This window comes from Tenrec ecaudatus, chromosome 1, assembly GCF_050624435.1.
Source record: "Tenrec ecaudatus isolate mTenEca1 chromosome 1, mTenEca1.hap1, whole genome shotgun sequence".
NCBI lineage: Eukaryota > Metazoa > Chordata > Mammalia > Afrosoricida > Tenrecidae > Tenrec > Tenrec ecaudatus.
Genome location: NC_134530.1, coordinates 23947311 through 23973370, shown reverse-complemented (window position 1 = coordinate 23973370; position 26060 = coordinate 23947311). Strand labels below are relative to the sequence as shown.

The 26060-nt window shown below is 58.7% G+C and overlaps 2 protein-coding genes across 7 annotated transcripts in view; both read left to right on the top strand.

Moving 5' to 3' along the window:
- Window positions 1–247: 247 nt before the first annotated feature.
- FKBP8 (FKBP prolyl isomerase 8) lies at window positions 248–10865 on the top strand. Of its 6 annotated transcripts, XM_075549041.1 has the most exons (10): window positions 554–650; window positions 2006–2295; window positions 6957–7126; window positions 7202–7290; window positions 7506–7726; window positions 8417–8589; window positions 9421–9498; window positions 9806–9937; window positions 10346–10440; window positions 10740–10865. In XM_075549041.1, the coding sequence occupies exons 2-9, from the start codon at window positions 2007–2009 to the stop codon at window positions 10430–10432; spliced, it is 1239 nt and encodes a 412-aa protein (XP_075405156.1). In that variant the 5' UTR covers window positions 554–650; window position 2006; the 3' UTR covers window positions 10433–10440; window positions 10740–10865. The 6 variants fall into 6 exon arrangements, with proteins under 6 accessions (XP_075405155.1, XP_075405156.1, XP_075405157.1 ...); XM_075549040.1 differs by lacking the exon at window positions 554–650 and adding an exon at window positions 248–267 and having other exon boundaries at window positions 10346–10865; XM_075549042.1 differs by having other exon boundaries at window positions 7509–7726; window positions 10346–10865.
- Window positions 10866–16470: 5605 nt separating this feature from the next.
- The window catches only part of ELL (elongation factor for RNA polymerase II), a 28477-nt gene continuing 18887 nt past the window's right edge, over window positions 16471–26060 (top strand). The window contains exon 1 of the mRNA XM_075549036.1: window positions 16471–16628. Coding sequence (XP_075405151.1) covers window positions 16494–16628 — 135 coding nt within the window. The 5' untranslated portion in view covers window positions 16471–16493. The remainder of the gene's footprint in view (window positions 16629–26060) is intronic.

Here is a 26060-nt window from a genome sequence, read left to right as displayed (position 1 = left end):
CGCATCTAATCCAGGCTGCCACCTTCTCGGGGGCCACGGGTACCTTATCACGGTCCCGCAGGGACTAATCGCGGGGCACAGAGCGCCCCGGGCTGCTCAGTCATCAGCCTGGCGCCTCTGCCCACTGGGTGTCCCAGGCAACCGTCCAGTGCAGCGGGGACGAAGGTTTCACGCGGGGCACCCTGCAGCCCGGCGCGGCTCTGACTCTCGGCAGGAAGCACCTGTAGCGCAACCCGCCCGACAGCCCCCCTGGGGGGCTGCGGGGAGGCAAGTCGACCCCCATCTCGCCGACCGGCAGGGCCACTCTGGGCCGGCAGCAGGAAGGGACTCCAGCCGCGCACGGCCAGCCCGAGCCTCCGGCCCTCGGCCCGCCCGCTGGCCCTGCCCGCGCCCTGCCCCCTTCCTCCGTCTCCCCGCGGCCGCGGCTCCTTTAAGAGCACCCCCCCCCGGGGCCCAGCAGGAAGGGGGCGGCGCCTGAGCGTGAGACGGATGCGCGCTCTGGCCAATGGAGGCGGCGGTCGCTGAGGCGGCAGCCAATGGACGCGGAGGGGGCGGGGCCGGGGCCCGAGCCTGGTTCCCGAGGCGCGGCGGCCGCGGCTGGGGGCGGGGAGGGGGGCGCAGGACCCCAGGTGGGGGTCCCGGAGCCGGAGGCACGTGTCCTGGGGCGCCGGCGGGGTCGCGCCGGACTGAGACGCTGCCTGGGCCTGGGCTGGGCCGGGCCTGCGCGGCGGGGCAGCGGGCAATGGGCGGGGCGGGGGCGCGGAGGGGTCGGGGTGCCGTCGGGGCTGGGGGGCTACCAGAGTTGGCGAGGGGCTGCCGGCCGAGATGCGACCAGGCCGGGGCCCTCGAGGAGCGCGCGGGGGGTCAGGGCCCCTGACTGGTGGCGTCAGCCGGGCGGGGGGCGTTGGGGGCGCCCCGGGGAGCAGTTGAGGCGGGGCTAGGCCTGAGCAGGGGGCGTCGAGCGCGGTGGGATGCGAGAAGAGGCGTCTGTGGACTCGGGGGCTCACCGGGCAAGGGAATGGTGGGGGGCTGGCCTGGGCCGGGGGCGGTAGTTGGGGCGGAGGAGGTCGGATTTGCGGGCGCAGGGCATTGTGGGGGCAGGAGCTCGGAGGGTCTGGGAAGCAGGTCCGAACCGAGGACAGGTGGAGGGTCAGCGGGAGTGCTGGCGACTAGAACGAGGGCCCATCTCCTGGGGCGCCTGGGGCCTTGGGGCCTGGGCGGCGGTGGTTGCGATTGCACCGCTAGGGCTCCCAACAGGCCCGGGGCCACGGAAGGCACAGGATCTGGTGTGGCCCCAGCCGCCTGCCTGCGAGCCGGGGAGAAGGGACTTCCTGGGGGGCCTGGGCCTGGCTCCCTGGTGTGGGAGGGGGCCCTAGAAGCCTCACGGCCTGGAACGCCAAGGAACTTGGAGTTGTTTTGGGGTGAGGTGTCACCGGGCTGGAGGTGACTTACTTGTGTGGGCAAAGGGCTCCTTCAGAGAATGGGGCTCCCAAGAGACAGAGTTATCTTTCTTCTACTGGGGGCTTTAAGCATACCTGCCCACCCCAAATCCCCACCCCCCCTTTTGGGTTGTGGAGCCCCAGGTTCAAATCCCACCTCTACTGGCTGGCTTTGTGACCTTGGGCAAATGGTTTAGCCTCTCTGGGCTCTGGGTTTTACTTTCTCTCTCTCTCTCTCTCTCTCTCTCTCTCTCTCTCTCTCTCTCTCTCTCCTCTCTCTCTCTCTCTCTCTCTGTGTGTGTGTGTTACCTGCTGTGTGTGTTACCTGCTGTGTGTGTGTGTGTGTGTGTGTGTGTGTGTGTGTCCGTCCGTGTCCAGGGGTGTTAACCTGCTGGCTTGTTCAGAGCCAGACACACTAAATTGGCAAAATTCTGATGTTAGGGTTGTTGTTATACCCGTTGTCTAGATGAGCAAACCGAGGCGCCGAGTCACTGAGCATGTGAGATGCATGGGAAAACTGGAGGGGCCGGGCAGGGTCCTTACCCCCATCCCTTTTTCCCCGGCAGCATGGCATCCTGTGCAGAGCCCTCTGCCGTGGGCCCTGAGCCTGCCGCCCCGCTACCTGCCAGGCTCCCGCCACTGGAGGACTTTGAGGTGCTGGATGGAGTGGAGGATGCAGAAGAGGAGGACGACGAGAATGACAATGACTTGAGTGAGCTGCCGCCGCTGGAGGACATGGGGCAGCCCCCACCGGAGGAGCCAGAGCAACCTGGGGCCCTGGCCCGAGAGTTCTTGGCCTCCATGGAACCTGAGCCTGCCCCAGCTCCAACCCCGGACGAGTGGCTGGACATCCTGGGTAAGGGAAAGCTCTACTTGGGAAGTACTTGGCTGCAGGCTCACTGCCCGCTAAGCCTCCTTTCCCACCTCTGGTCAGGCTCAGCAGCCCCAGCTCTGGTAATGGCAGTGATCTTGAGCCTCCGAGGGGTGCTGGCTGTCTGTGTCTTGTGTTACTGGTGTCCTTAGCCCCCACGCATCTTCCTAGCCATATCTGCCAAGTGTAGCCTCCTCTCCAACACATCCTGAGATCAAGGCAGAAATGTCCATTTTCTTAAGCACCCCACCCCCCCTTATTGGGTTATTGTCCTTCTCCGGGCTCTAAAGAAAAGTCCTGCAGGCAAGAAGTCCCCCAGCCCACACATCACAGGGCCCCTGTGCCCTGTCCCAGCTTCCCTGCATGGTAGTGACCCTTGTGGAGGAGGTACGTCCTGCCAGTGCTGTGGTCTGCACACTCGTTCACACTAACATCTACCTAGGGGCAGGCCCAGCGTTACTCCGACCCATGGCAGGAACGGTGCAGCTCTGAGACTACCCCGCTCTCGCCGCCCTGTGTGGACAGAGTGTAGAACTGCTCCTCGGGGTTGAAGGCTGTGACCTTGCAGAAGCAGACGGCTCGGCCCCTCTTTATTTTTAAATCATTTTATTAGGGGCTCATATAACTCTTATCACAATCCATGCATACATCAATTGTGTAAAGAACATTTGTGCATTCATTGCCCTCATCATTCTCAAAACAGTTGCTCTCCACTTAAAACCCCTGGCATCAGCTCCTCATTTTTCCCCCTCCCTCGTGAACCCTTGATAATTTATAAATTATTATTTTGTCATATCTTGCACTGTCTGATGTCTCCCTTCCCCCACTTTTCTGTTGTCTGTCCCCCAGGGAGGAGGTCATATGTAGATCCTTGTAATCAATCGGTCCCTGCTTTCCACCCCACCCTCCCTCTACCCTCCCAGTATCACCACTCAAACCACTGAAGCGATCATCCGCCCTGGATTCCCTGTGTTTCCATCTGTACCAGTGTACATCCTCTGGTCTAGCTAGATTTGTAAGATAGAATTGGGATCATGGTAGAGGGGAGTGGGGAGAAGCACTTAGGAACTAGAGGAAAGTTGTGTATTTTATTGTTGCTACATTGTATCCTGACTGGCTCTTCTCCCCAAGACCCTTCTGAAAGGGGATGTCCAATTGCCTACAGGTGGGCTTTGGGTCCCCAATCTGTACTCCCCCTCATTCACAATGATACGATTTTTTTGTTCTGATGATGCTTGATACCTGATCCTATTGATACCGTGTGATCGCACAGGCTGGTGTGCTTCTTCCATGTGGGCTTTGTTGCTTCTGAGCTAGATGGCCGCTTGTTTACCTTCAAGCCTTTAAGACCCCAGATGCTACATCTTTTGATAGCCAGGCACCATGAGCTTTCTTCACTACATTTGCTTATGCACCTATTTGTCTTCACGATTGTATCAGGGGGTGAGCACACAATGATAGGATTTTTCCTCTCTGATGCCTGATACATGATCCCTTCGACACCTCGTGGTCACACAGGCTGGTGTGCTTCTTCCATGTGCGCTTTGTTGCTTCTGAGCCAGATGGCCGCTTGTTTACCTGCAAGCCTTTAAGACCCCAGACGCTATAGGCCCGGCCTTTCTTCCAAGGCACCCCTGGGTGCTTTCCAACCAGCAACCTTTTATCTGTTAGGCAAGGGCTTAACCCTTTGTACTCCTGGAGGCCCTAGGTGCTGGCACGCTTCCTACAACTGTCGGGGGACCAAGTTGGACTGAGGCAGGTAAACGGGCTTGTTTCTAATGTTACTCCAGTGACTAGCAAAAACATGCCTGCGACGAGAAATTAAAAACAAAACAAACACAGCTCTGCCGAGTCTGTCCCGACAGCACCTCTCAGCCACTGCCATGGCGATGCCAGCTCATAGCCACCCTATAGGACAGAACTGCCCTTGCCAGTGTCTGAGGCTACCTCTTGAAAGCCTCTCCTTTCTCCCTCAGAGAGGCTGGTGGTTTGGAACTGCTGACCTCCTGGTGGCCAGCTACCCAGTGCATAACCACTACGTCACTAGGGCTCTCTCCAATGGGATCCGAGTCAGAGGGTAACTCGAGGAGCCACTTGCTGCTGAGTTGGTCCTCAAACTGGGCAACCCCACGTGCAACAGGACAGCACTGCGCCCAGAGGGCTCTCAATGGGGGATTTTTCGAAAAGATGACTGGCAGGCCCCGGAGAAGGGCATCATGCTTGGTGACATGGAGGGGCAGCGACACAGAGGATGGCGCTGGACGAGAGGGGCCGACACAGTGGCTGCAGAAGTGGGCTCCAGCGTCAGAACCCGCAGGCCCGGGCAGTGTGTGTCCTTCTGTTGGCGGTCAGGTCACTCGCAGTGGGACCTGACTCAGCGGCACCTCCCTATGGCGATGACGGCGGCTCCCCCCCCCCCCCAGACCCTTCTGGGTGGCCTCCAACTCCCAGCATGGTCACACTTTGCCTCTCCAGGGACTTATCCACCCACTGCCATCAAGTCACACGGCTTCCTAGCGACTCTCTGGAGCAGTGGTCCGCAACCTGCCTGATGCCGTGACCCTTTCATACCGTTCCTCATGTTGTGGTGACCCCCCACCCCCAACTAGAACATTATTTTCCTTGGTACTTTCTCACTGAAATGTTGCTGCTGTTATGAATCGGGCAACCCCTGTGAAAGGGTCCTTCAAACTGCACCCCCCCCCCCCAAGGGGTCTCGACCTGCAGGTTGAGAACCGCTGCTCTAGAGTTCCCGAGGCTGTACGGCTTTACATACACAGACAGCTTTCTCCCTCGGAGCTTGAAACACCGACCCGATAGCTAGCAGCCCGACACTTGCTTAGGTGACGTCTAGTTAGGTAACAGCAGTGCTGAGTCAGGGCCCAGGTCCCTGAGGGAGTCCTGCGTCCCCACAGGAGGCCGCGATTCCCACCAAAGCCCCGTTTTGCAGATGGGGAAACAAGCTGACAGGTGGGGGCTGTTGGCCGGCGAGGTCACCCTGGCCCCCGGACTGGGTCAGAGTTTGGGCCGCTCTCTTGCTGCCCTCTGAACCACAGGCTGTCACGCTTGGTCTGTCTTGCTCAGACCCGCCTTCTCGGGCCCAGCTGTGGCTTCTGTTTTCCAGACGAGGAAACCCAGGCCCCAAGAGGTGGCGTCATTGGCCAGCAGCACCTGGCCGTACCGCAAGCTGAATGCAAGATCCTCAGGCCGGATGTGGGGCACATACAAACTGGGGGACAGCGCAGAAATCCAGAACATTCTAGAATACACATGCAACCTAACGCTCTTTCAGCTTTAGTTAGGGCAGCGGTTCTCAACCTGTGGGTCGCGACCCCTATGGGGGTTCTAGAGACCCTTTCCCAGGGGCCGCCTAAGACCACTGGAAAACAAATATCTCACAATATATAATTACATGATGTTTTGTGATTGATCACTACCCTAAAATGATGCTCAGTTTATAACTGACAATCTATCCTGCCTGTCAGATGTTGACATGACGACTCGTCACGGTAGCAAAATGACCGTGAGGAAGTAGCAACGAAAGTAATGTTATGGTTGGGGGTCCCCACCCCCTGAGGAATGGTATGAGAGGGTCGAGGCCTGAGGAAGGTTGAGACCCGCTGAGTTGGGGTCTGTTTCAGAAACTGGTGCACCCTGACAGCGGGAACTGTGCGGGAAGTGTCCAAACTCGGTGGCTCCTGATGAAGGTGCCGGTCGGTCCAACGTGCTCTGCAGGTTTAGGCCTTGGTCCGAGGCTCCGCTGTGTAGACCCTGAGGAGGGGGAGCCTATGGATCTTCTCTGAGCTCTTGCTTCTAGCCCCCCTCCCCCACCCCCTCATGATGGTTGTGGCCCGGAGTGGCTGCGGCTGGAGAGTCCCCAGATGGTGCTCAGCGAAGGTGCTCAGCTTTGAACCGGAAGGCTAGAGGGGTGAGACTACACCACGCACGGCGCCTCGGAAGAAAGGCCTGGCGATCCAGTCCCTGCTCCAAACATCAGCCCAGGAAAGCCCTGTGGAGCACAGCAGTGCAGCCCAGAACATGCGCGGGACAGCGTGGGGCTGGGCCGTGTTTCCTGCTACTGTGCGTGATCTCGCCCGAGCAGGCTGACTGGCAGCAGCTCCACTGCCACCTGCCAACTTGGTGGCCACCAGCGACACTGCTGAAGAGAGGCCTGTTCCTGGGTGTCTGAGAAAGCCGACCTCGCGCACCCTCCGGTGCTGCTCAGTCCCACCCTGACTGGCCCCACGAGCTGGTGCTGACGCAGTCGCTCCTGGTTCTGGTGGGGACAAGGGGCGGCACGCCCCGCTGTGGCTTTCTTGGAGGCTCATCAGAAGCGGCGGGTGAGCGGTGTTCTAACTCGCCCCCAGAGCTGTGTGAGAGACAAATGCGCAGTGTGGTGCTCTGCTCAAGGAAGCCCCGAAAAGGACCCCATTGTCCGTTTAGGTAAACTGAGTCCTGTTGGTGCTGGCTGGGAGCCATTTCTCAGCCCTGATGCTAGTAGACCTTTGGTTTTCTCAAAAGAGCCTGGCAGTTCTCCATACCAGCAGCTGTAATTGGGCCCACTCGGCCCAGTGTCCAGCCCGGGACGGCGGAGAGTGAGTCCTCCCTCCCAGCCTCTGCTGACAGGCTGTGCTCCCGCCCTGCAGGGAATGGACAGTTGAGGAAGAAGACACTTGTCCCAGGCCCGCCTGGGTCGAGCCGCCCAGCCAAGGGCCAGGTGGTGACCGTGCGGCTGCAGACGTCTCTGGAGAATGGCACGAGGGTGCAGGAGGAGCCAGAGCTGGTGTTTACCCTGGGCGACTGCGACGTCATTCAGGTGGGTGTCTGGGCGGGCCAGGGGGGCGCTGGGGCCAGCCCGGGCACCTCTGACCCTCTGCTGCCCTCCTCCCAGGCTCTGGATCTCAGTGTCCCGCTCATGGACGTGGGGGAGACTGCCATGGTCACCGCTGACTCCAAGTACTGCTATGGCCCCCAGGGCAGGTGAGACACCTTCCTCCTCCTCCCCCCTAATCCACCTGCCTGGATGATCTGGGGAAACAGTTCCAGGAGGGGACCGGGAGTTGTTTCCCCACCCTCTACCAGGGAAGGCTCAGCGGCTGCACATCAGGCCTTGAGTCCACTTCTCCTGGGCCAGGGGTGCGTGTGGGGGGAGGGGACGCCAAGGCTGAGTGCCACCCCTGCCCCACGCTCCCCAGCAGGAGCCCCTACATCCCCCCGCACGCAGCGCTGTGCCTGGAGGTGACCCTGCAGACAGCCGAGGATGGGCCTGACCTGGAGATGCTCTCCGGGCAGGAGCGGGTGGCCCTGGCCAACCGGAAGCGCGAGTGCGGCAACGCCCACTACCAGCGGGCCGACTTCGTGCTGGCCGCCAACTCCTACGACCTCGCCATCAAGGCCATCACCTCCAGCGCCAAAGGTGCCCGCCCCGCCCGCCCGCCCGCCTGCCCCGGGACTGCGCGAGATCGCATCCCCCGCCTCTGCCACTCGGTCCACTGTCGGGGCCCCGGGAGCCAGCCGGAGACCACCAGTGGCTTGGAATGTTCTAGACCAGGGCCCGGCAAACTTGTGAGGCAAAAGAGCCCATCGTACCCTTCACAAGAACTTGCCGTAAATCATGTTTTCACAAACGAATCACATCACCAGTCTTTGCACAATAGGCTTAAAGCTCTCCAGTTTTGCCGGGAGCCACGTGCAGGCACCAAACAAGCCGCAGTCTGCCTGCTGAGCTCTGTCCTAGACTGGTCCAGAGTTGGGAGAGACCAGATGCCGGAGCAACCCCGGGCCTTCAGGTTCAAGCCTGTTCCAGGCTTGTGATGCAGTCCAGACTAGTGGGATACCCCCCTGGTGCCAGCGTCACCAGGCAGGGGGCACCCCACTTGGCATCCATGCCACCTACCCCAAGGCTCCCTCTTGCAGGGCCCGCTCCGAGACGTCTGGGGAAGGGCAGCTTCTGGCCGCGTGTTAACCTGGTCCCTGGGTCCTCCCTCGCCCCGGGGTGCCTGACTAGCTTTTATAGGAACCCCCGGGGCAGCTGGGTGAGAGTGAGGGGTGGGCGCGGAGCCGCCACGTGGCGGTGACACCCAGCTGCCCGCCCGCCCGCCCGCAGTGGACATGACGTCTGAGGAGGAGGAGGAGCTGCTGCAGCTGAAGGTGAAGTGTCTCAACAACCTGGCCGCCTCGCAGCTGAAGCTGGACCACTACCGTGCCGCCCTGCGCTCCTGCAGCCTTGTGCTGGAGCACCAGCCAGACAACATCAAGGCGCTCTTCCGCAAGGGCAAGGTGGGTGCCGGGGGCGGGGGGGGCACCTGGAGGTGTGTGGCCTGGCTCACAGCCACCTGTGGGAGGGGCCACTCAAACTCAATTCCTGGGGTCCTCTGGCTCTCCCTACTTGCTCGGGCCTAGGGCCCTCCGTGACTGTCACCTCCCTCGGATGCCATCCTCTCCTCCGTGGCTCCACACACGCACACTAACACGCACACGCGTGCGCACACTCCGGGCCTTTACGTGGCCAGGCACCACTGCACCCGTGACAGTCACCTGGTGTGCCTATGTGCTGTCCTCCCTGGCCTTTTTTGGTCTTTGCGTGGCTGTCACCTCCGCAGGTCACCTCTGCCACCCCAGCTCAGCCAGGCGCCTGCCTCCACTCTGTCCCCCTGCCCCCTCTTCTCGAGGTTCTCGTGTCACCCCCTGATGCCACACACAGGGCTGCAGGAGCCATGTTTGACCCCGTGGCCGGCGGGGTTGTGTGTCCCCCACTGCTGCATCTGGGTCTGCCACACAGCTATCCTGTGGGCGAGGGGCCCGCGGGATCGGGAAATGGAGGTGCAGGCGGGAGAGTGGCAGGCATGGTTCTGAGTGGCCTGAGCGGGGGCTCCGTGAGCCCGCTGCAAGCAGGGCCGGGCAGAGGCATGGAGAGGACAAAGATGCTCTTTGTGAGCTCGGAGACGGGATCCTCGGGCCAAGGGAGGGCATTAAGGAGCATCTATGCACTGGGAGCCAAGGACAAGCTGGCCCGCTGAGGTGGCAAGGGACAGAGGGACCGTGGCCCAGGCTGTGACAGACCCGTGGGGGTGGAAGCAGGGTCCTGAGGATGTGTCCCTCTCCCCCCAGGTGCTGGCCCAGCAAGGAGAGTACAGCGAGGCCATCCCCATCCTGCGGGCGGCCCTGAAGCTAGAACCGTCCAACAAGGTGAGGCGTTCTGGGAAGTCTGCTCGTTTCTGTGGCTGTCTCAGGTGTTGCCAACTGGGCATCGGCAAGCCTGCTGGGACCCGCCTGACTCCTAGATGGGCCCACCCTCCTGAGTGCCCGCCGGCCAAGCGGTGTGCCCTGAGCATGGTTGTTGCCCGTGCCCTCGGTCTCCCTCCTCTCCTCCTGGCTGAACGGGTAGAGCCTGGCCCTAGGGTCCTCCAGCCCCCAAGTGACTGCACCTCCAAAAAGGCAGTCCATGTGCAGACATTGGCGTGGTGGCCCCACTCACCCCCCATCACCCCCACAGACGATCCACGCAGAGCTCTCCAAGTTGGTGAAGAAGCACGCGGCACAGCGGAACACTGAGACCGCTCTGTACCGGAAGATGCTGGGCAACCCCAGCCAGCTGCCTGCCAAGTGTCCCGGGAAGGGTGCCTGGGTGAGCTTCGGACAGCGGGCTCTGGAAGGGACGGGGCTGGGGCTTGGGAGGTCGCGCCAGGTGGAGGGCACAGCCCGGGCTGGACACGGAAGCTAACTCAGGGGTTGGGGTCCATTGAAGTCCTCCTTGGCCATGCTGGCTGGTTGGTGCTGGGTCAGAGGAGCCCCAGCCTTGTGTGACCAGGAGTGAGTAGCAGAGGGACTCCAGAGAGGGGCAGTGTCCTGGAGAAGGGGACATTCGACTTAGGTTTTGACGCATGAGTAGGAGTTTATAAGGAGCCAGGAAAGGCATGAAGAGGCAGGGGGCTGCTGGAAGGCTGTGATGAGCTGAGGTCCCAGAGGCTGGTGAGCCTTGGCTGCCTGACAGCCCTCCCTTTAACCGCTCCTCCCCTCCCCCTTTTATCCCTAGTCCATCCCGTGGAAGTGGCTGTTTGGAGCAACTGCCGTTGCCCTGGGGGGCGTAGCCCTCTCCGTTGTCATAGCTGCCAGGAACTGAACACTCAGGTGGCTGCCACCCTCCATGCACCGTGGACCCCACCCTGCGCTGCCCAACCCCCTTGGCCCCGTCCACTGCCCTTCCTGACCCAGCCCCTCCCCTGGCTTGGGGCAGACAGATTTGAGGGCCACACGGCCCAGCAAGCTTGAGGCGCAGCAGCTCTTGGAGGGGAGCCAGGAGGGGCCGAGCCCAAGTCCAGCCCAGAGGGAGGGGCCCTCATCCCCGTGCCCAGCTCCTACCCCCCCCCCCCAACCCCCAATCCCTGTCAGGTCCTCACTAGCCAGTCCCTGTTTTTCCTTCCCAACAGGCCTGGGGGCAGCCCTTCCCCCACCACAGCTCCACCCTGAGTGCCAGCCCTTCCTGTCCCGCCTGCTGCCCTCTGTCCTGGCTCCCCCCTCCCCTCACCTCTGTGAAATAAAGCCTCTCACCCGCAGTCCAATGACTCGCCTTGAGTGGTCTTTGGCTACGTGGGACTCTCCAGGCTCCGTCAGCACGGTGGGCATGGCCGGTTCAGGGGGAACAGGCTGGGAAAGCAGGCCATGTGCTCTGACCTTCAGGATTTTGAGAGGGTCACTCATGCCCGCCACACCTCGCTTGTCTCCTACCCTGTCATCCTCAGGGCTCAGCCCGTCACAGGACAGACGACAGGAGATGGGTAATGATGGGCCGTGAGGGGGTACAGTTCTGAAAAGGCCTCTGCAGGGGGTGGCGGAGCATACTGGCCACCAGGATCTGGCCAGGTGGTAGGCTGGCAGCCCAGCGTTTGGCCAGTGTCGTGGTGCAAAGCCTCACAGGTCCAAGAGCAACGAGAGCCGAAGCCAGAGGCAACACACGGAGCTGGGCTGGCCCAACACTGGCCCGTCTTCTGCTATATTCTGACCCAGGAAAGGGTGCCTCTGAAAGACCCCCGAGAGCTGCCACCTGCCCTCTCAGCCTGGGAGGTGAAGCCACTGGCCCTTCTGTCCAGCAAGATGTGTCAGGCAGCCTCAAATCTGGGTCTGTACCCAGCTGCCCTCACCCTGTTCAGGGGCACAGGGGCATGAGGCCAGAATGGCTTAAAGCCCAGCCCCCTGGCCCTCAGACACCGGGGCTTTGTGGTACACTCTGGGAGGGGGAACAGGGTTGTCCAGGCTCCAGGGAGGGCCACGTCTCAGCTGGGACACCCCTTCATACCCCAGGTGCCTCAAGCCCATCAGTGTAATAATGTCCTGCTCTCGGGCATGGGTGGGGAAGGAGCTGCTTGGGGGTTGGGGCTGTGCCCCAGCCTGGTACTTGACGGTAGCCTCTTGTCACATCATTAGAATGTATCAGATTTCAGCCCATGGAAATTTTGAGATGCAACATGGGTTTTATTTTAAGCCACTAATATGGTAGTTTATTTGTTGTGCAGCATAGCTGACCAAGGTGGGCATCTCCGTATGGTTTAAAAACAAAACAACCAAACCACCTTATCTTGAAGCAATGTACATGTCCACTTAAAAAGAGTTGTTTAATGTCTGGGATCAGGTGATTTCTGACAAGGGTGCCAGGTCCACCCAGCCCAGAAATAATAGTCTGTTTTAATAATTGTGCTGAGATAATTATGCTCCCCACACAGAAAATGAAGTAGGATCCTTACCTCACACCATATGCGAGAGGGAATGCCGTTGGTCAAAACCCTAAACGTAAGAAAAACCACCACATTCTCTTGTGTGTGTGCGTGTGGGTCCCTGGGTGGGCCTGAAACAAAACATAGGAGTTAAGCTTTGGCACCTGGTTTTCAACAGTAGCTTCTTACCTAGGACGCCGAAGGCACAAGAAACAAAGGACCACACAGGCGCATCGGACTTCCTTCCAAAGGAAAACGTCTCTGTGTCCAGAGGCTTATCAACAAGGCGCAAAGACCACCTCCAGACCAGGAGGCAAGACTTGGGGCTCACATTCCCTGATAACAACCCTATTAGCTTGTGGACGTCGTGACTCGCCTGCCTGTGGCATCAGAAGCTATGCTGCCAGTCTCAGCGCCCAGCGGGGTCACACGCAGCGAGCAGGTTCCGGAGATTCCGGCAGGGCCTCCAGAGCAAGACCGGCCTGGCAGAAAGGCCTGGCGTTCTACTTGTGAAAATCATTCACAGCAAAGCTGAAGGCTCACTTTGGACACGTCCCTAGGTGTCACTGAAAGAGAACATCCTGTTTGCTGACCTAAAAGCCCAGTGAGGGGAGGGGAAGACCCTAGGTGGGTTCAACTGGCACAAGTGGGCAACGGTGAACTCAACCCTGTTATGAAAATGATGCAGACCAGGCAAGATTTGGTTCTGTTTTACATACGGGGTCACCATGAGTGGAGTGACCTTGACTTCAGCTTTCCATCCACCCGTCCGTCCATTCACGTGTCCCCCTACCTGTCCACCCTTAGCCATCCAGTTGTCTGCCAGCCAAGTCTAGCCTAGAAGGATTTAATGGCCAGAATTGATCAGCAACGCCTGCAACCAGAAGTCCAATAAAATAAATGGGTACAGGTACTACGTTTCACCAAAGATACTCAAATGGCAATATGCACACAGAAAGAGTAGCAACATCAGGTGTCATTAAACAAACACACACAAAGTTCAGTGGTTGGTTGACGAGTGGATTTCGATTCACAGGGACTCTTGACTGTCCCCTATTTTTCAGGTAGCCCCGCAGAGACGGAAAGATCTTTCCTACGGTCAAACACACTAAACCCCTTCGAAGCAGTCTCTACTCAGGTCCCTCACAGGGCGGAGCGGACTTGCCCATAGCAGCAGTTCTCCACTTGTGGGTCGCGACCCCTTTGGGGGTTTAACGACCCTTTCACGGGTCAACCAAGACCATCAGAAAACATATTTCCGGTGATCTTAGGAACCAAGACACGGCTCCTCTATCTGTCTCCAGGCGGGTCTGCCCACATGCAGATACGCCCACCTGTTACCCATGCTACACCTTGCTTCAAGACAGAATTTCATTCATTTGTCATTAGAAATAAATAGTTCACGAGATATATATATAATGACATATTGTTTTTGTGATTCATGGCTATGCTTTAATGATGTTCAATTTGTAACCATGAAAATACATCCTGCCCATCAGATATTTACATGACGATTCCTAACTAGCAAAACGACAGTGAGGAAGCAGCCACGGAAATAATGGTGTGGTTGGAGGGTCGCCACAACACGAGGAGCTTACGAAAGGGTGGCAGCATGAGAGGGTGCGAACCACTGGTCCAAGGTTTGCTGTAAGTTCACAGAAGCAGCGAGACACTGGGGCCTCGAATTGTCAATGTGTGCTTCTCAGCCACGCCTTTAACACCTGAGCCACCAGACCGAAGGCCATAAGGGAATCCCACAGGCTGCTCCGCCCACTTCCTCCTCCACTGAGCAACCAGTTTGCCCACAGCCCGTCCGTCCTCTCTGACTACTGTGCCCGCCAGCCCTGGCTCCTGCCCTCTCATGACCCTCCTGGGCAGCGCGCTCCTGCCTTCTCTGAGTGAGCTGGTCCAGCCTCCTGGATCGACAGTTGGGCACTGGCCGTGGTGAGACGGTCAGTGTGTTTGGGCATGTGTCAGCACTCACCCACAGGATCAGCCGATCTGGGCTGAGGGGTGGAAGATCCCAGAGAGTTGGCCCTGGGCTGGAATTACAGTCTCTGCAGCGTGCCTGACCCTGAACTGGCTCCCTGAACTTCACCTGGGCTGACTTGCAAGGTCAGGATTAAAGGTGATCATATATTCACCCAACCCATTCCTTTCACCCACCCCACCAAAAACTACTCCCCACGGAGATTCAGCTTCTGCATTTGTAAGTGGGACACTCTTAACAGGTACAGAAGAGGGACTCTAGTGTTGACGGGTCAGCAGTTCAACCATTAAAGAAACTATGTGTGTGTGTGTGTGTGTGTGTGCACGCACATGCGCGGGTGCTTTGAGTAAGTGTGTACAGAGCAAATTTAATAATGCATACATACGTATTTTGTTTCATGACCCCATTACAGTCCCCAGGATATGACAGCACTTCCCATGTTTCTTATTTCTATTCATCCTTTAAAAAAATTTTTTTATCCATTCCTACCTTCCAACTCTGCCTCTGGGCAGTGCTGCCCTTTGATTGCCATGGATGCCGCTCAAAGGTGTTAGTGCCCATTAGCACTGCCTATCCATTCTCTTGGGGGAAAGTTGAGCCCTGGAGGTGAGTTCAATTCCAAGCCTAAAGTGTGACAAAGTAACTAAGGACCATCTTCTCTATTAGACCTTTTGACATTTTATTTTATTTGTAAAAACCATTTTATTGCGGGCTCGTACAATTCTTATCACCATCCATCCATCCTTTGTGTCAGGCACATCTGTACATTTGTTGCCCTCATCATTCTCAAAACATTTGCCTTCCACCTGAGCCCTTGGTATCAGCTGCTCGTTTCCCTCCTCCCTCCCCGCTCCCCCTGAGTTTTCTTTTTAAAATTTTTATTTATGACTCTGAGTTGTGTTCCACATTTTCCTCCCCCTCCATCCAGGACCCTCTATAACAGTGAGCCCACTCTTTCCAAGCAGTCAGCAGGGGTAGTCGGGCGCCAACCAGGAACCTCGTGAACAGTCCAGAGTCGGAGAATTCAGAGACAAGAAAGTTGATGAATGGTTGCCGAGAAGGCGGAAGGACCCCTGATGATGTACGGGGTTGTGTGTTGGGCTGTTAACTAAGTCAGCCAGCTGCTCTGTGGGGGGAAGATGAGGCTTTCCACTCTGGCAAAGTTCCAGTCTCGGAAGCCCCCCGGGCCGGGCAGCTCTACCCTGCCCTACATGATCAACTGATGGCAGTGGTTACCTATCTAAAGGTTGGACGTTTGAGCTCACCCAGCCATGCCATGGGAGACAGGCCTGGTAATCTATTTCTGTAAAGATGACAGCCAAGCAAGTCTTAGGAAGTACACGTATCCTGTACCATATGAGGTCACCGTGGGTCAGAACTGGCAACGAACGGATTGGGTGACTGCAAGTGGGAAGAAGTGGAGAATTACTGCTTAATGGGAACAGGGGGAAATGCTCTCAGATACCGTGGGGATGGTTGTACCCACTTGTGGATCTAATCAATACCACTGAATTAAGCACTTTAAACGGTGAAGTTCATAGTATCCTTCAGTAAAGGCGAACGAACAAAAGCCACTTAGGGAAGGAAGCCAATCATAAACGGACAAACAGACCATGTGATGCCACACATGAGGGTCAGGAATGAAATCTGTAGGATCAGAAGCCAGGGCTGCACAGAGCGAGCCCGGGCACTTCCCGGGCACCGCCGCCAGGGGGAAGGGGGTTTGAGCAGGAGAAGGGGCGTTTCCATGGGAGGCAGATGGTCCACAAGTAAGTCCACTGAAGTTACCAAAAGCCCTTGAGAAAGCAAACTTTAGACTACGGTACGACGTCACGCAGGCTTGTTTATAAAAATATAAGGAAACCTGACTCTATCTTCGGTCAGGGCCAGTGGGAATGTAGGATATTGTTTTTTGCAAAGTGCATTCCTAACGTGGACCGTGTTCCTCACAACAGCACCGACAGGAAATACCCCCTGCCCACTTTAAGGGAAGTACAAACAACCAAACCCAGCGTCCTATGCGCGCTAGGTTTGAATAACCACGCCCACCTACCGACGAACTAGTCTCTGGCTCCGCCCCCCACGTGCGACGTGTAAACCACGCCCCTCCAGACCTCTCCCGCGACTCTCAACGGAAGTCAATGAGGGAGGGAGGAAGGAATCTCATAAATAATATATTACGTCAGCACCAGGTGGGCGGGGCCTCTACGCGGCCCTTAGCGTCAGCATCATGAATAATTTAAAGTCTGGTTCAGAGAGGGTGCGTGTGTCGGGGCGGAGTCCGGGTGCCGCGGAAGGCCTTGGGAGGCGGGGCCTACTGTGTTCATGAATATGCAGTACGCCAAGACCGGGCAGCGGGCGCGCAAGGGGTGTGACCCTCCACGTCTTATGAATAATGCAGCACGTCAGCGGGCGGCGGGCGGGGCGTGTCCGCGCTGTGGTGCCTGATCCGGGACGGGGGGCGGGGGAGCGATGGTCGCAAGATGGCGGCGCTGAAGGAGACTTGGAGCTACGGGCTGTCGTGCGGGCGGCTGGGCGACGGCAGCCGGGTGTCCGTGTTCCACGTGAAGCTCACCGACAGCGCCCTGAGGGCCTTCGAGAGCTACCGCTCCAGTCAGGTGAACAGCGGCGCGACGCGCGGGACGCTGGTCCGGGCCTGGGGGCGCGGGGCCGGCGCGGCCTTCCAGGGCACGGAGGGGATGGCCCCGGCGGAGAGGCCGGGCGGTGAGGGGTCCAGACTCGCGCTCCGGCTGGGGCGCATCCAGGGGGTACCCGGGGCGTCCTTCCCTCGGCTTCCCGGCACCTGGGCAGGGCCAGGTCCGAGCACCTGGCGGCGGGTGGGGGGGCACCCGCAGCTCTTTGGTCTGGGTCCCTGAGAAGGTGGTGAAGTGGACCGGCCTCCGAGTACAGCTTCCCGCGGTGAGGGGGGTCCCCGGCGTCAGGGCTCAATGGGACTTTGCCCTCCGGATCCCGGAGCTGGTGGGTGGGCAGGTGGGCTGGGAGGGAGTCCGCGCTGCCCCTGGGTGCCGCCCTGGAGGTTGTCAGTGAGGCCGCCGAGTGGAAGCCGCTGTTCACTGGGGAGGGAGGATTGGGGAGGAGCTGACAGCTCGTCGGTAGCCCCCACACCCTCTAGGTGAGCCTGTCTGACCTGACACCCTTGGGGTTTGTCCGTGTGGGAGTGGGGGGCGCGGTACTGTCTCCTCGGGGGGTTGTGGGTGGGGTCGCTCCCGTCGCGTGGGGGCCCCCCACCTGGTGGGCACCTGAGCGGAAGCTCTGGCCTCCACACCTGGTAGCCACGGACCTTCGAACTTCTCGGAAGCCAATTCTGGCCCATCTAGGGAAGTTGGAAGTGTTTCGGTTCTGCCAGCTGGCCGGGGGGCGGGGGGTGGCTACGGTGTCCTGGTCTCAGCCGCTGTCAGAACCTGCCGCTCCCGTTTCTGTGTGTGTCATGGCGCCCTCCCTCCCCTCGGGGACCTGGGTGGCAGGTGTCCGATGGACTGGTCTGGGAGGAAGTGGTTTGCAGCGCCGTGCCTCAGTGCAGGGTCTGCAGAGCGATAAGGGGGTGGGGTGGGGTGAGGGGCATCGAACTTGAGGACAGGCTGCCCGGGTGTGTTTTGTGTCTTAGAGGTGTGGGGGGCGGGGGGTTGCGGGCAAGAGGAGAGACTAACTAGGAAGGAATGTGGCGTTCTTCCTGCCCTGGACTTGCCTGGCACTGGGAGCCAAGCCGGGAATTTCTTCCCCTTTTGGTTCCGATTGCGTTCTGGGCCATGGACCTTCCCGACGGCTTGTTCCTTCTCCGGGCCGCTTCCTTCACAGCTCAGTGCCTCAGTTTCCCCCACTGTCGGTCAAGTGGTGACCTTTGCCAGTTCTCCCCGTGTCCAGAGAGTTCCCCGAACGGAGGCCGAGGCCTCCACAGGTGAAGGGGGTCTGAGCAAGGCGCCTCCTTCCTGGGGGAATCCGGGCCATGTCTGACGGGGACATGGCTCTGGGAAAGGCCACTTTGCTTAGAGCGGCGGGGGGGACAGAGAACCCGAGTGAGTCATGGGAATACAGCAGATGGGGGACCTAGTCCCTGGCGTCCCAACCCTTGCCCCCAGGGTTGTGGAAAGCCCGGCCTGGCGTCCCTCTCTTGCCATCAGGCTGCTATTTTTAATTTTGGGTGTGGGTGAAACCCCGGGCCTGGCCAGGTCGGCCTCCATGAAGGGGAAGGTAATTGCAGATGGCCTGGCTGTCCCCAGCGCCAGGCCACGCAGGGAGACACGGAAGGGGCCTTATGTTTCAGGGTGATCCACACTCACTGTTTTTCTCCACAACCAAAGGGGAGTTTAATCTGCTCTGCAGTTTGGGGCTTACTTCTTCCCTCAGGGCAGCTTGGTGGGTGGAACATGGGTCAGGGCTTTTGAGTGGTGGGCTCTGAAGGGGACTTGGAAAACTGTGTAAACAGAGCCTCTTATTGGCCCTTGACAGTGCCTGACTTGCGCATATTCTGTCTGCTGCCATCTGCCCTGGGGCCTGTGGTTAAGGGCTGCCGGCAGGAGCTTGTGGGGAGCGCTCTTGTGTGTTTTTTAACTGGGATGAGGTCTTCACGACTCAGGTGTGTCCTTCAGGCCCTTCTTTTGGCTCAGGGGGCTGTTGGAGCAGCCTGCTGTCTGGGGTCTGGAGCAGGTGCTGCCCCTGGGCGGCCCTGGGACAGGTTGGAACATGTTCACACAGCTAGCTTCCCACAACCCAGCTTTTCACTGGCCCGCCTCTCTTTGATGTAAATACTTTTGAGTTCTGACCCAGGAGGTGGGTCCCTTTTCTTACTCAGAAGGGCGACTTCCAGGGAGAGAGGAGAGGAAGTTATGATGTCACCCATCCTTCCAGGACCATGTCATGCCACCCCCTCAGTGTCCCGTGAGCACACTGCAGGAAGTGGCACCTGCCTCTTCTACCTGGGGGAGACCTCTTCCCCACAGCTGCAGGGGGGTTGGGCCAACAGGCAGCCTCCTCCTCTCTGAGTTACAAACTGTGTGGCAGAGTTGCTGTGGGTCCGAATGGACTCAACAACTGATTTGGGGTTTTAGTTGGGGTTTAGTCCCCACCTGGGTTTGCATTTTGGTCCTGCCTGCCTGAGGCCTTGGCCTGAAACCTGAGCTGTCTGATTCTGGATCTTTCTCAACCCGATTCCGATCCTCCCCCTGGGCTATGCTGTGAGGGTCCCGGTCCAGATCCTTCTCTTCAGGGCTCAGCAGCAGACCTTCCCAGTATTCCAGAACCTCCTTAAAGCTGTGAGGGGCTCAGTCCTCAGTCCTCCCTGAGTTCCAGGTCTTTCTTTCCTTCAGGGCTGTGGGGGGCCCTGTTAGAGTTTGTGCAGCCCCGACCTCTCTAGAGACCATTTCTGTTACAGCCCTTGCCTGCACGGAGGCTGGCCTGGAACCTGTGGGTTCAGAGCAAGCCCGGGTGCTTGTCTTACAGAGACTTAAGGAGTGCCTGCAGGTGACTGGCTCAGTCCTGTCACGGGCTGACGTCATAAGCAAGATTGGGCAGGGCCATCAGCCAGAAACATCTCCTCAGTGAGCCTTAACAAGGACTTGAAATAGGGCCCCTTCCCGTGAGGTGCTAGCTGAGCTGTGAAGGAGGCCAAGGGTCCAGGCTGGGGCATGGTGGGCAGTGTGAGCTGGGGTACGGTTAGGAGGCCCCACAAGCCATCCCTGAGGTTACGTGGGCAGTGGAGGCTGCTCACCAGCTGGTGGGTGGGTGGCGTGGGAACGTCACCCAGGCACTGGCAGAAAAATCCTTAATTTAGCTCATGTCTCTCCCACCGTGCAGACACCAGGCTGCCTTCCCAGGTGGTCAGGCCAGAGCAGGATGGCCTCTTGTAGCTCCCTCTGCTGGGGATGCTGCCCCATGGAGCCCTCAGAGGGCACCTGGGCCTTCCTGGTGCTTTTGGGTTGAGGAGGCTCAGTGGGGCCGTGCTGCCTGCCCCAGCATCCCAACTCAAGTCTCAGTTTAGGGGCTGGAAGGGAATCGGGGCCACCGGGGACTCTGAGATGGGAGGGAGTTGTGCATGGCTCTGTGCCTGGGGTCCGTGTGCATGGGACATTGTTGGCTGGGGGTTGAGCTGAGGACAAGGGTGCCCCTGAGTCCTTACAGTGAGGACTCCTCTTTGGAGCTCTCTCCTGTCCTCCCTGCTCACCCCACTGAGGGAGAAGGCTGAGTCACTGGGTGGTGGCTGCTGGCCGGCAGGAGGTGTGGACCTAGCATAGGTGGGGATGGGGCGGGGAGGGATGTGCAGGTCAGGTTTGCTTGTCTGAAGGTGGGCCCTGTAGGTCTGGGTGGTGTGACTGACTCCCTGGGTGTCTGTCGCGGAGGCAAGCATCCCTGAGGCTGGAGTTTGGTGGGAGGATAGGGGTGTGAGGGATTGGGCACAGCCCTGGCCACTGTGACCTGTGGCCCCTGACTGCTTCCGGCATGGCTGTGGCCGGCCATCATTGCATGTAAACAGCTGGCTCTCCTGGAAGCCCTTCCCCTGACTCATCGGGAAGGCCAGAGTTCACCCCAGAGCCGGTTTGACATCACGTCTGATTGTGACATCGTCAGGGGACCTCTGGAGAGGCAGCCTACTGGAAAACAGGCATTGCTCCAGGATGTGGCCAGAGGGGCCCTGGGGGTGGGGAAGGCCTCTGTTTGACATCTTCCCTGCCTCTGCTCACAGGCCTGTCCGTCTGCGCAGTGTCTATGGGAAGGACTACAAGTGTCTGCAGTGTCTTATGTCCTCCCGTGAAGAGTGACCGTCTTGGAAGCCCTCGTCCCCTGTCCTGCAGGGTCGCTAGCAGTCAGCGGGACCTCATGTTGTCACGTCATTTAAAGAGCCAGTCCCCAGATAAACTTTGGGGGGTGGGGGGGGACACTTACCACGCCCACAGTGGAGCAACCGTACTGTGTGCTAATTCCATCTGCCACCTGGCTCTGCCAGCCAGGGGCACTCAGCTCCCTGGGTCCCATGGGCACAGGTACCTGCCTGTGCAGGTGGACAGGGTTGGACCCTCTCAGGAGCGACTGCGCCTCTCTCCTGAGTTCTAGTGAGTCTGGCACACACTCCTGTGGCCACTGGGGTCTCGAAGACACCTCTGCCTCAGGCTTGACCTCTGGGGCGGGGCTGGCATGTTTTCATTGTGGTGTGGCCCCCCGTCTCCCTCTTATTTTTTGTTTAATTTGTGCTCTTCACCCTGGTTTTTCAGTGACTGCGTCTTGGTCACCAAGTTCACCCTTGTGGAATGTGCTAGTGCTGGAAGCGTGGGGCCTGGGCTTGGCTGCTGCAGGCCGGCTTACTGCCCTACTGGGGTCTCAGAGGACTGCTTGATCGGACTTGAGGGGGGGACCGAGGCAAGGCCATACTGGACAGTGTGACAGGGCTCTAACAGAGCCTGGCCAAGCAACTTCTTCTGGTCAGCCTGATGTGAGTGGCAGGCACCAAAGCGGAGAGCTCCTGGCTCTGTGGGTGACAGAAGCCATCCCCAGTCTTTTGAGTCACGGTCATGGAAGCCAGCAAGGCGTAGAGCAGGAGGCCAGACCTGAGACCCAGGAGGCGCAGAAGAAGCCAAACTGGGAGAAGTGCCTGGTGGAGCAGGGCCCAGAGCTAAAGGTGTCAGGAAAGCATCCGTGCCATCGGATACACGGTGTCCCCAGCCTTCTCTCATTGCAGCCGTGGGGCAGGCACAGGTCACATGCTGGCCGCGTGCATACAGCCATGCCATGCACGGCAACAGCAGGGAGCATGCCGAAGGGCAGCCTGGGCAGACTGCTTGTGGGGAGGGCATGGCTTAATTAGCCTCAGCGGAGGGGACCTGGGAGGAAGCTACTGTGAGTCTGGCTAGGGCGCTGAAGGCCCCATGAGCATCCTTGGGCCTGTCTCTGACTCCTGGATGGCTTCCTGTTTGTGTGGGTGCTGCCGTGCAAGCCCTTGGACAGTGTGTGTGTGTGTGTGTGTGTGTGTGTGTCTGTGCGTGCATATGCATGCACTGCACAACTGCCCTGAGCTCCCTAGGAGAATGGCAGGCCTAGGAGAATGGTAGGGGTGAGCTCGTTGCAGGCCCAGCAGTCCCTCAGCAGCGACCAGTACCTTGGGGAACTGCTTCCTTAGAGAATGAATGGAGTCCTCAGGGTGGAAGCAGTGCCATCTGCTCGCTCCAGGGAGGAGCCACTCCCATGCCGAATGTCAGTTTTCTTGGATGAAGCTTTGGCCCCTTGGCCTGGCCTGGGCATCTGGGCTCCTCTTGATGACCGACAAATACTCCTTTGTATGCTTGCAACGAGTCCCAGTGGCACCGTGGGTTACCATTGAGCCACTAACCACAAGGTCAGCGGTTCAGTCCAGTCAGCCGCTCGCCAGGAGAAAGGTGAGGCTCTCTGGTCCAGTGCAGGTTTACAGCCTGTCCTCCAGGGTCGCTGTGAGTCAGCACTGACTCCATAGCACTCTCTGTGTGCCTGGGTTGCGGGTAGGGGGCAGGCAGTTGAGTCCTTTCCCCCTGGGGGCACAGACAGATTTCTGTTGATGGTCCTGCAGCCCATTCTCCTAGGCTTGTGCCTGGGAGCGGAGTTGCTCTGGGGCGGTGGGGTTTTTGAGCAGCTTTCATTTTCCTGATAAGAGCCATCCTAGAAGGGACGTGGTTCCCCTTTCTAACAGTTTGAGGGGAAGTTCCACTTCCTAACCCTTCCCCCCGCCCCCACCCCCACACGTGGATTTACCCATTGGGACTGGCAGAGGGCTCACATTTGAGGGAGCCTCTTGATGAGCCCCCGTCGTGGCAGTGCTGGCACGAGGGGTGCCAGAGTGCTGTGCTTGCCCCATGGAAGCTGCAGTCTGTCTGCTCTGGCCCCTAGCCCCTCCCCTACTTCCCGCCCCCACCCTGGGCTCCTGCAGGATCTGATGACCCCAGCAGAGCAGTCTTCCACCTGCAAGCCTTAGAGTCCAAAATGGGCCAGGAAGATCCAGGCTGCCACCCTTGTCAAGCTGCCCCATGGAAGGACCATTAAGCTTCCGCACCTGTAAGGAGTTGCTGTTAGATGCTGGAGAGTTGGCTGCCGCCCTCTGTGCAACAGAATGGCACACAGGTCTGCACCGTCTTCATGATCAGCCCCAGGCCCGAGCCCATTGCTGCAGCCACTCTGTCCATCCAGCTCCTTGAGGGCCTTCCTCTTTTTCACTGCCCTCTGGGCCTTCTCTAGAGACTGGTCTCTCCTGACAGTATGTGCAGAGTCTGTAAGAGGAAGGCTTGCCTGTCAGGAGCACTCCCGCCGTGGTCCTCTAAGACAGGTGGGTTTGTCCTTGTAGCTCTAATAGTCTTCTCCAGCATGTCTTCTTCGTCTTCCCGATTCAGCTCTCACCTGCATATGAGGCGATGGAGAATGCCATGGCTTGGGTCAGGCGCACCCTCGTCCTCAAAGTAACATACTTTTCAAAATTCTAAATAAATCGTGTGCAGCAGATTTATCCAGTGCAACTCGCCTTTTGATTTCTTGACTGCTGCTTCCATGAGCATTGATTGTGGAGCCAAGCAAGACAGACAGCACTGGAAACCCACAGAGGCAGTTCGTTTTACCCTGGTCTCCACGGTCCCTGGGAGCTGGAAGCAACTCCGTGCAGACCACGGTTTCCACCTGTACTATCAGTGGCTGCCTTCCTTGTCCATTGTGATGAGGTGGCAAAGCTGAACATACTTAGTCTGGCCCCTGGGAGAGTTTTTGTCCCTGGGCAGGAGCGTGTCCTTTGACCTGACCCCTGCTATGGAAGAAGTAGGCTGGATGATCATGTGGCCTGAACTCTGGACTAGAAGGGTGGACAGGGCGGGTCACATGAGCTGAGTCCTGTGACCTGACCCTGGTCGAGAAGGGTGGATAGGGTCTTGTGACCTATAGACTCATTGTCTTCTAGAGCCTGGAGGTTCTCTGTAGGGTACCCTGTGAGCCTGGGAACACCAATGCCAGAGGCCCTTTGGGTCCAGCCCTTGGATGTTCCTATCAGGATCGGTGGTGGCCTATCTCCCAGTCCCAGTCCCACAGTCAATGAAGGTAGGATCCAAGCTGAGATGAGGAAGTGTCACCCGGGATGTTTGAGGCTGCCTGGCATGTCTATCACCCCCACTCTGCATTAGGAGCCCAGGATCCTGGGGCCACCTTTCCCCGAGGACCTGCACAAATCTCCTGGACTTGAGAAGCACAGGTAGGCAGGAGGGCGGGTGGGGGGTGGGTGGGATGGTGACTCTATGCCCTGAGCCCCACTTGTCCTCAGGCTTCTGATCAGTAAAGAGGCTGCATTGTGGGGACTCTGCCCCTGGGGAGCAGACTTCAGGCGGGACACATGGACAGGGAGTCAGTGATCAGCCAGGGAACTGTGGCCTCAGCCAGCAAATTATACAGTGGTAGATGAACGGGGTCACCTGCCCTGGATAGTATTCCTCTGTGGCCAGACCCTTGAGAGAGCTCTGTCACGATAGGCTCGCTGGGTGTCCAAGAAGGCCCATTGCTGGCCTTCACTTCCTGGCTCTGCAGGCTCCAAGTGCCCTGTCTTACTGGTGAGATGTCCATTGAGCAGGCAGGCAGAGAGAGCTAGGTGGGGGCCATCAAAACCCAGGATGCCCGCCATGGAGTGAGTGTGTGGGACCTGTCGCCATCGTCATTCCAGGCCTGTGTGAGCAGAGCCACTCAGTGGGGCTAGACTGGCCTCTGGGCACAGCACCTAGTGGCTGGAGGCTGAGTCTGTATACTGGGTGTGGCAGATCCTACATCTTCAAACCCAGGACGACTTCAGAGAGGAGAGTGCCCAGGACTGTGTGAGTGGTGTGTCAGCCAAGGAGGATGGAGGGCACGGCTGCTGGGAAGGCCAGTCACCTGAGAAGGACAGAGCATTGAGTGCTGAGAGGGCAGATAGTGTGGCATGGCTCCTGGACCTCTCGTGCCCCCCTCCCTCCCGCCCCGGCCCAAGGCTTTCTCTTTCTCGAGTGTCCAGTGGACCCGGTGGCTGGGATGGGGCCCTTGCTGAGAGCATCTCTCCAGGGCCCGTGTCCAGGGTGCTCATGGGCAGTTGCTACGAGATCCTAATTGGCCAGACGCAGCGGCCCCCGTGCAGCCTCAAGAGGAACAGCTTTCTGTGGTGCTCTTAGTAACACCCCCACCACGGGCCAACAAGATAGCACAGCTGCCACCACAATCGTGCCACTGGAGAGGCTGGAGCTGTGTCATAGAGGGGAGGCAGAATCTGAGCATGCTGCATTGGGCCAGGGCAGCCTGAAGCAATAGTCTCTTGTCCCAGGTCCCTAAACCCGACCAAGCACTTGTCAGCTAGTGAGTTCACGAGTGGTGTTCTGGAAGGTTCTGCAGAAACCACTGTCCAAAGTGAGCACAGGATGTCTCGTTAAGCAGTGCGGGTTACAGGCACAGTGCTAGGACCAAGACCACGTCCTGTGTGCTGGGCTACCATGGAGGGACATCCTCAGGCCGCCCCTCTCCTCAGCACCTGGGCCTTTGCCTCTGGACACGTAGGAAGCAGGGGTCTTTCAAAGGTGGGGGTGGCAGGGGCTGCTTTAAGTCTCCTTGAAGTTTCCTCTATGCTTATTGACCAACTACAGCTGGTGGGTGGAAGAAAAGTCTGACCGTTGATTTTTCAAAACCAACCAGTGAAAACCCGATGGGTCACAACAAACAGTGTCCAACTGACTTGCTGTGGACCCGTCATCAAGAGGGGTCAATCAGTGGAAGAGGCCATTGTGCTTGGTGAAGTAGTGGCGTGGTAAGGACAGGGGTCACCCGAGTAGCCACAGAGGTGGGTTTGAACACGCTGGCCGTCATGAGGACATGCTATATATCCTAGTATATGAATACAACCAGTAGATATAAGTTGAGGTTGGGAGTGCCCGGTCCCCTTGGGCACAGTGACCCAGCCCACTGTGAACAGATGCAGTCCAGGCGCTGTCCTCACCGAAGACGTCTGGGCAGGTATCTCCCATGCCACGTTTCAGACACAGACTCTCGGGAGGCAGCTGGTGCGTCGCATCCCTGTGAGGGCCCAG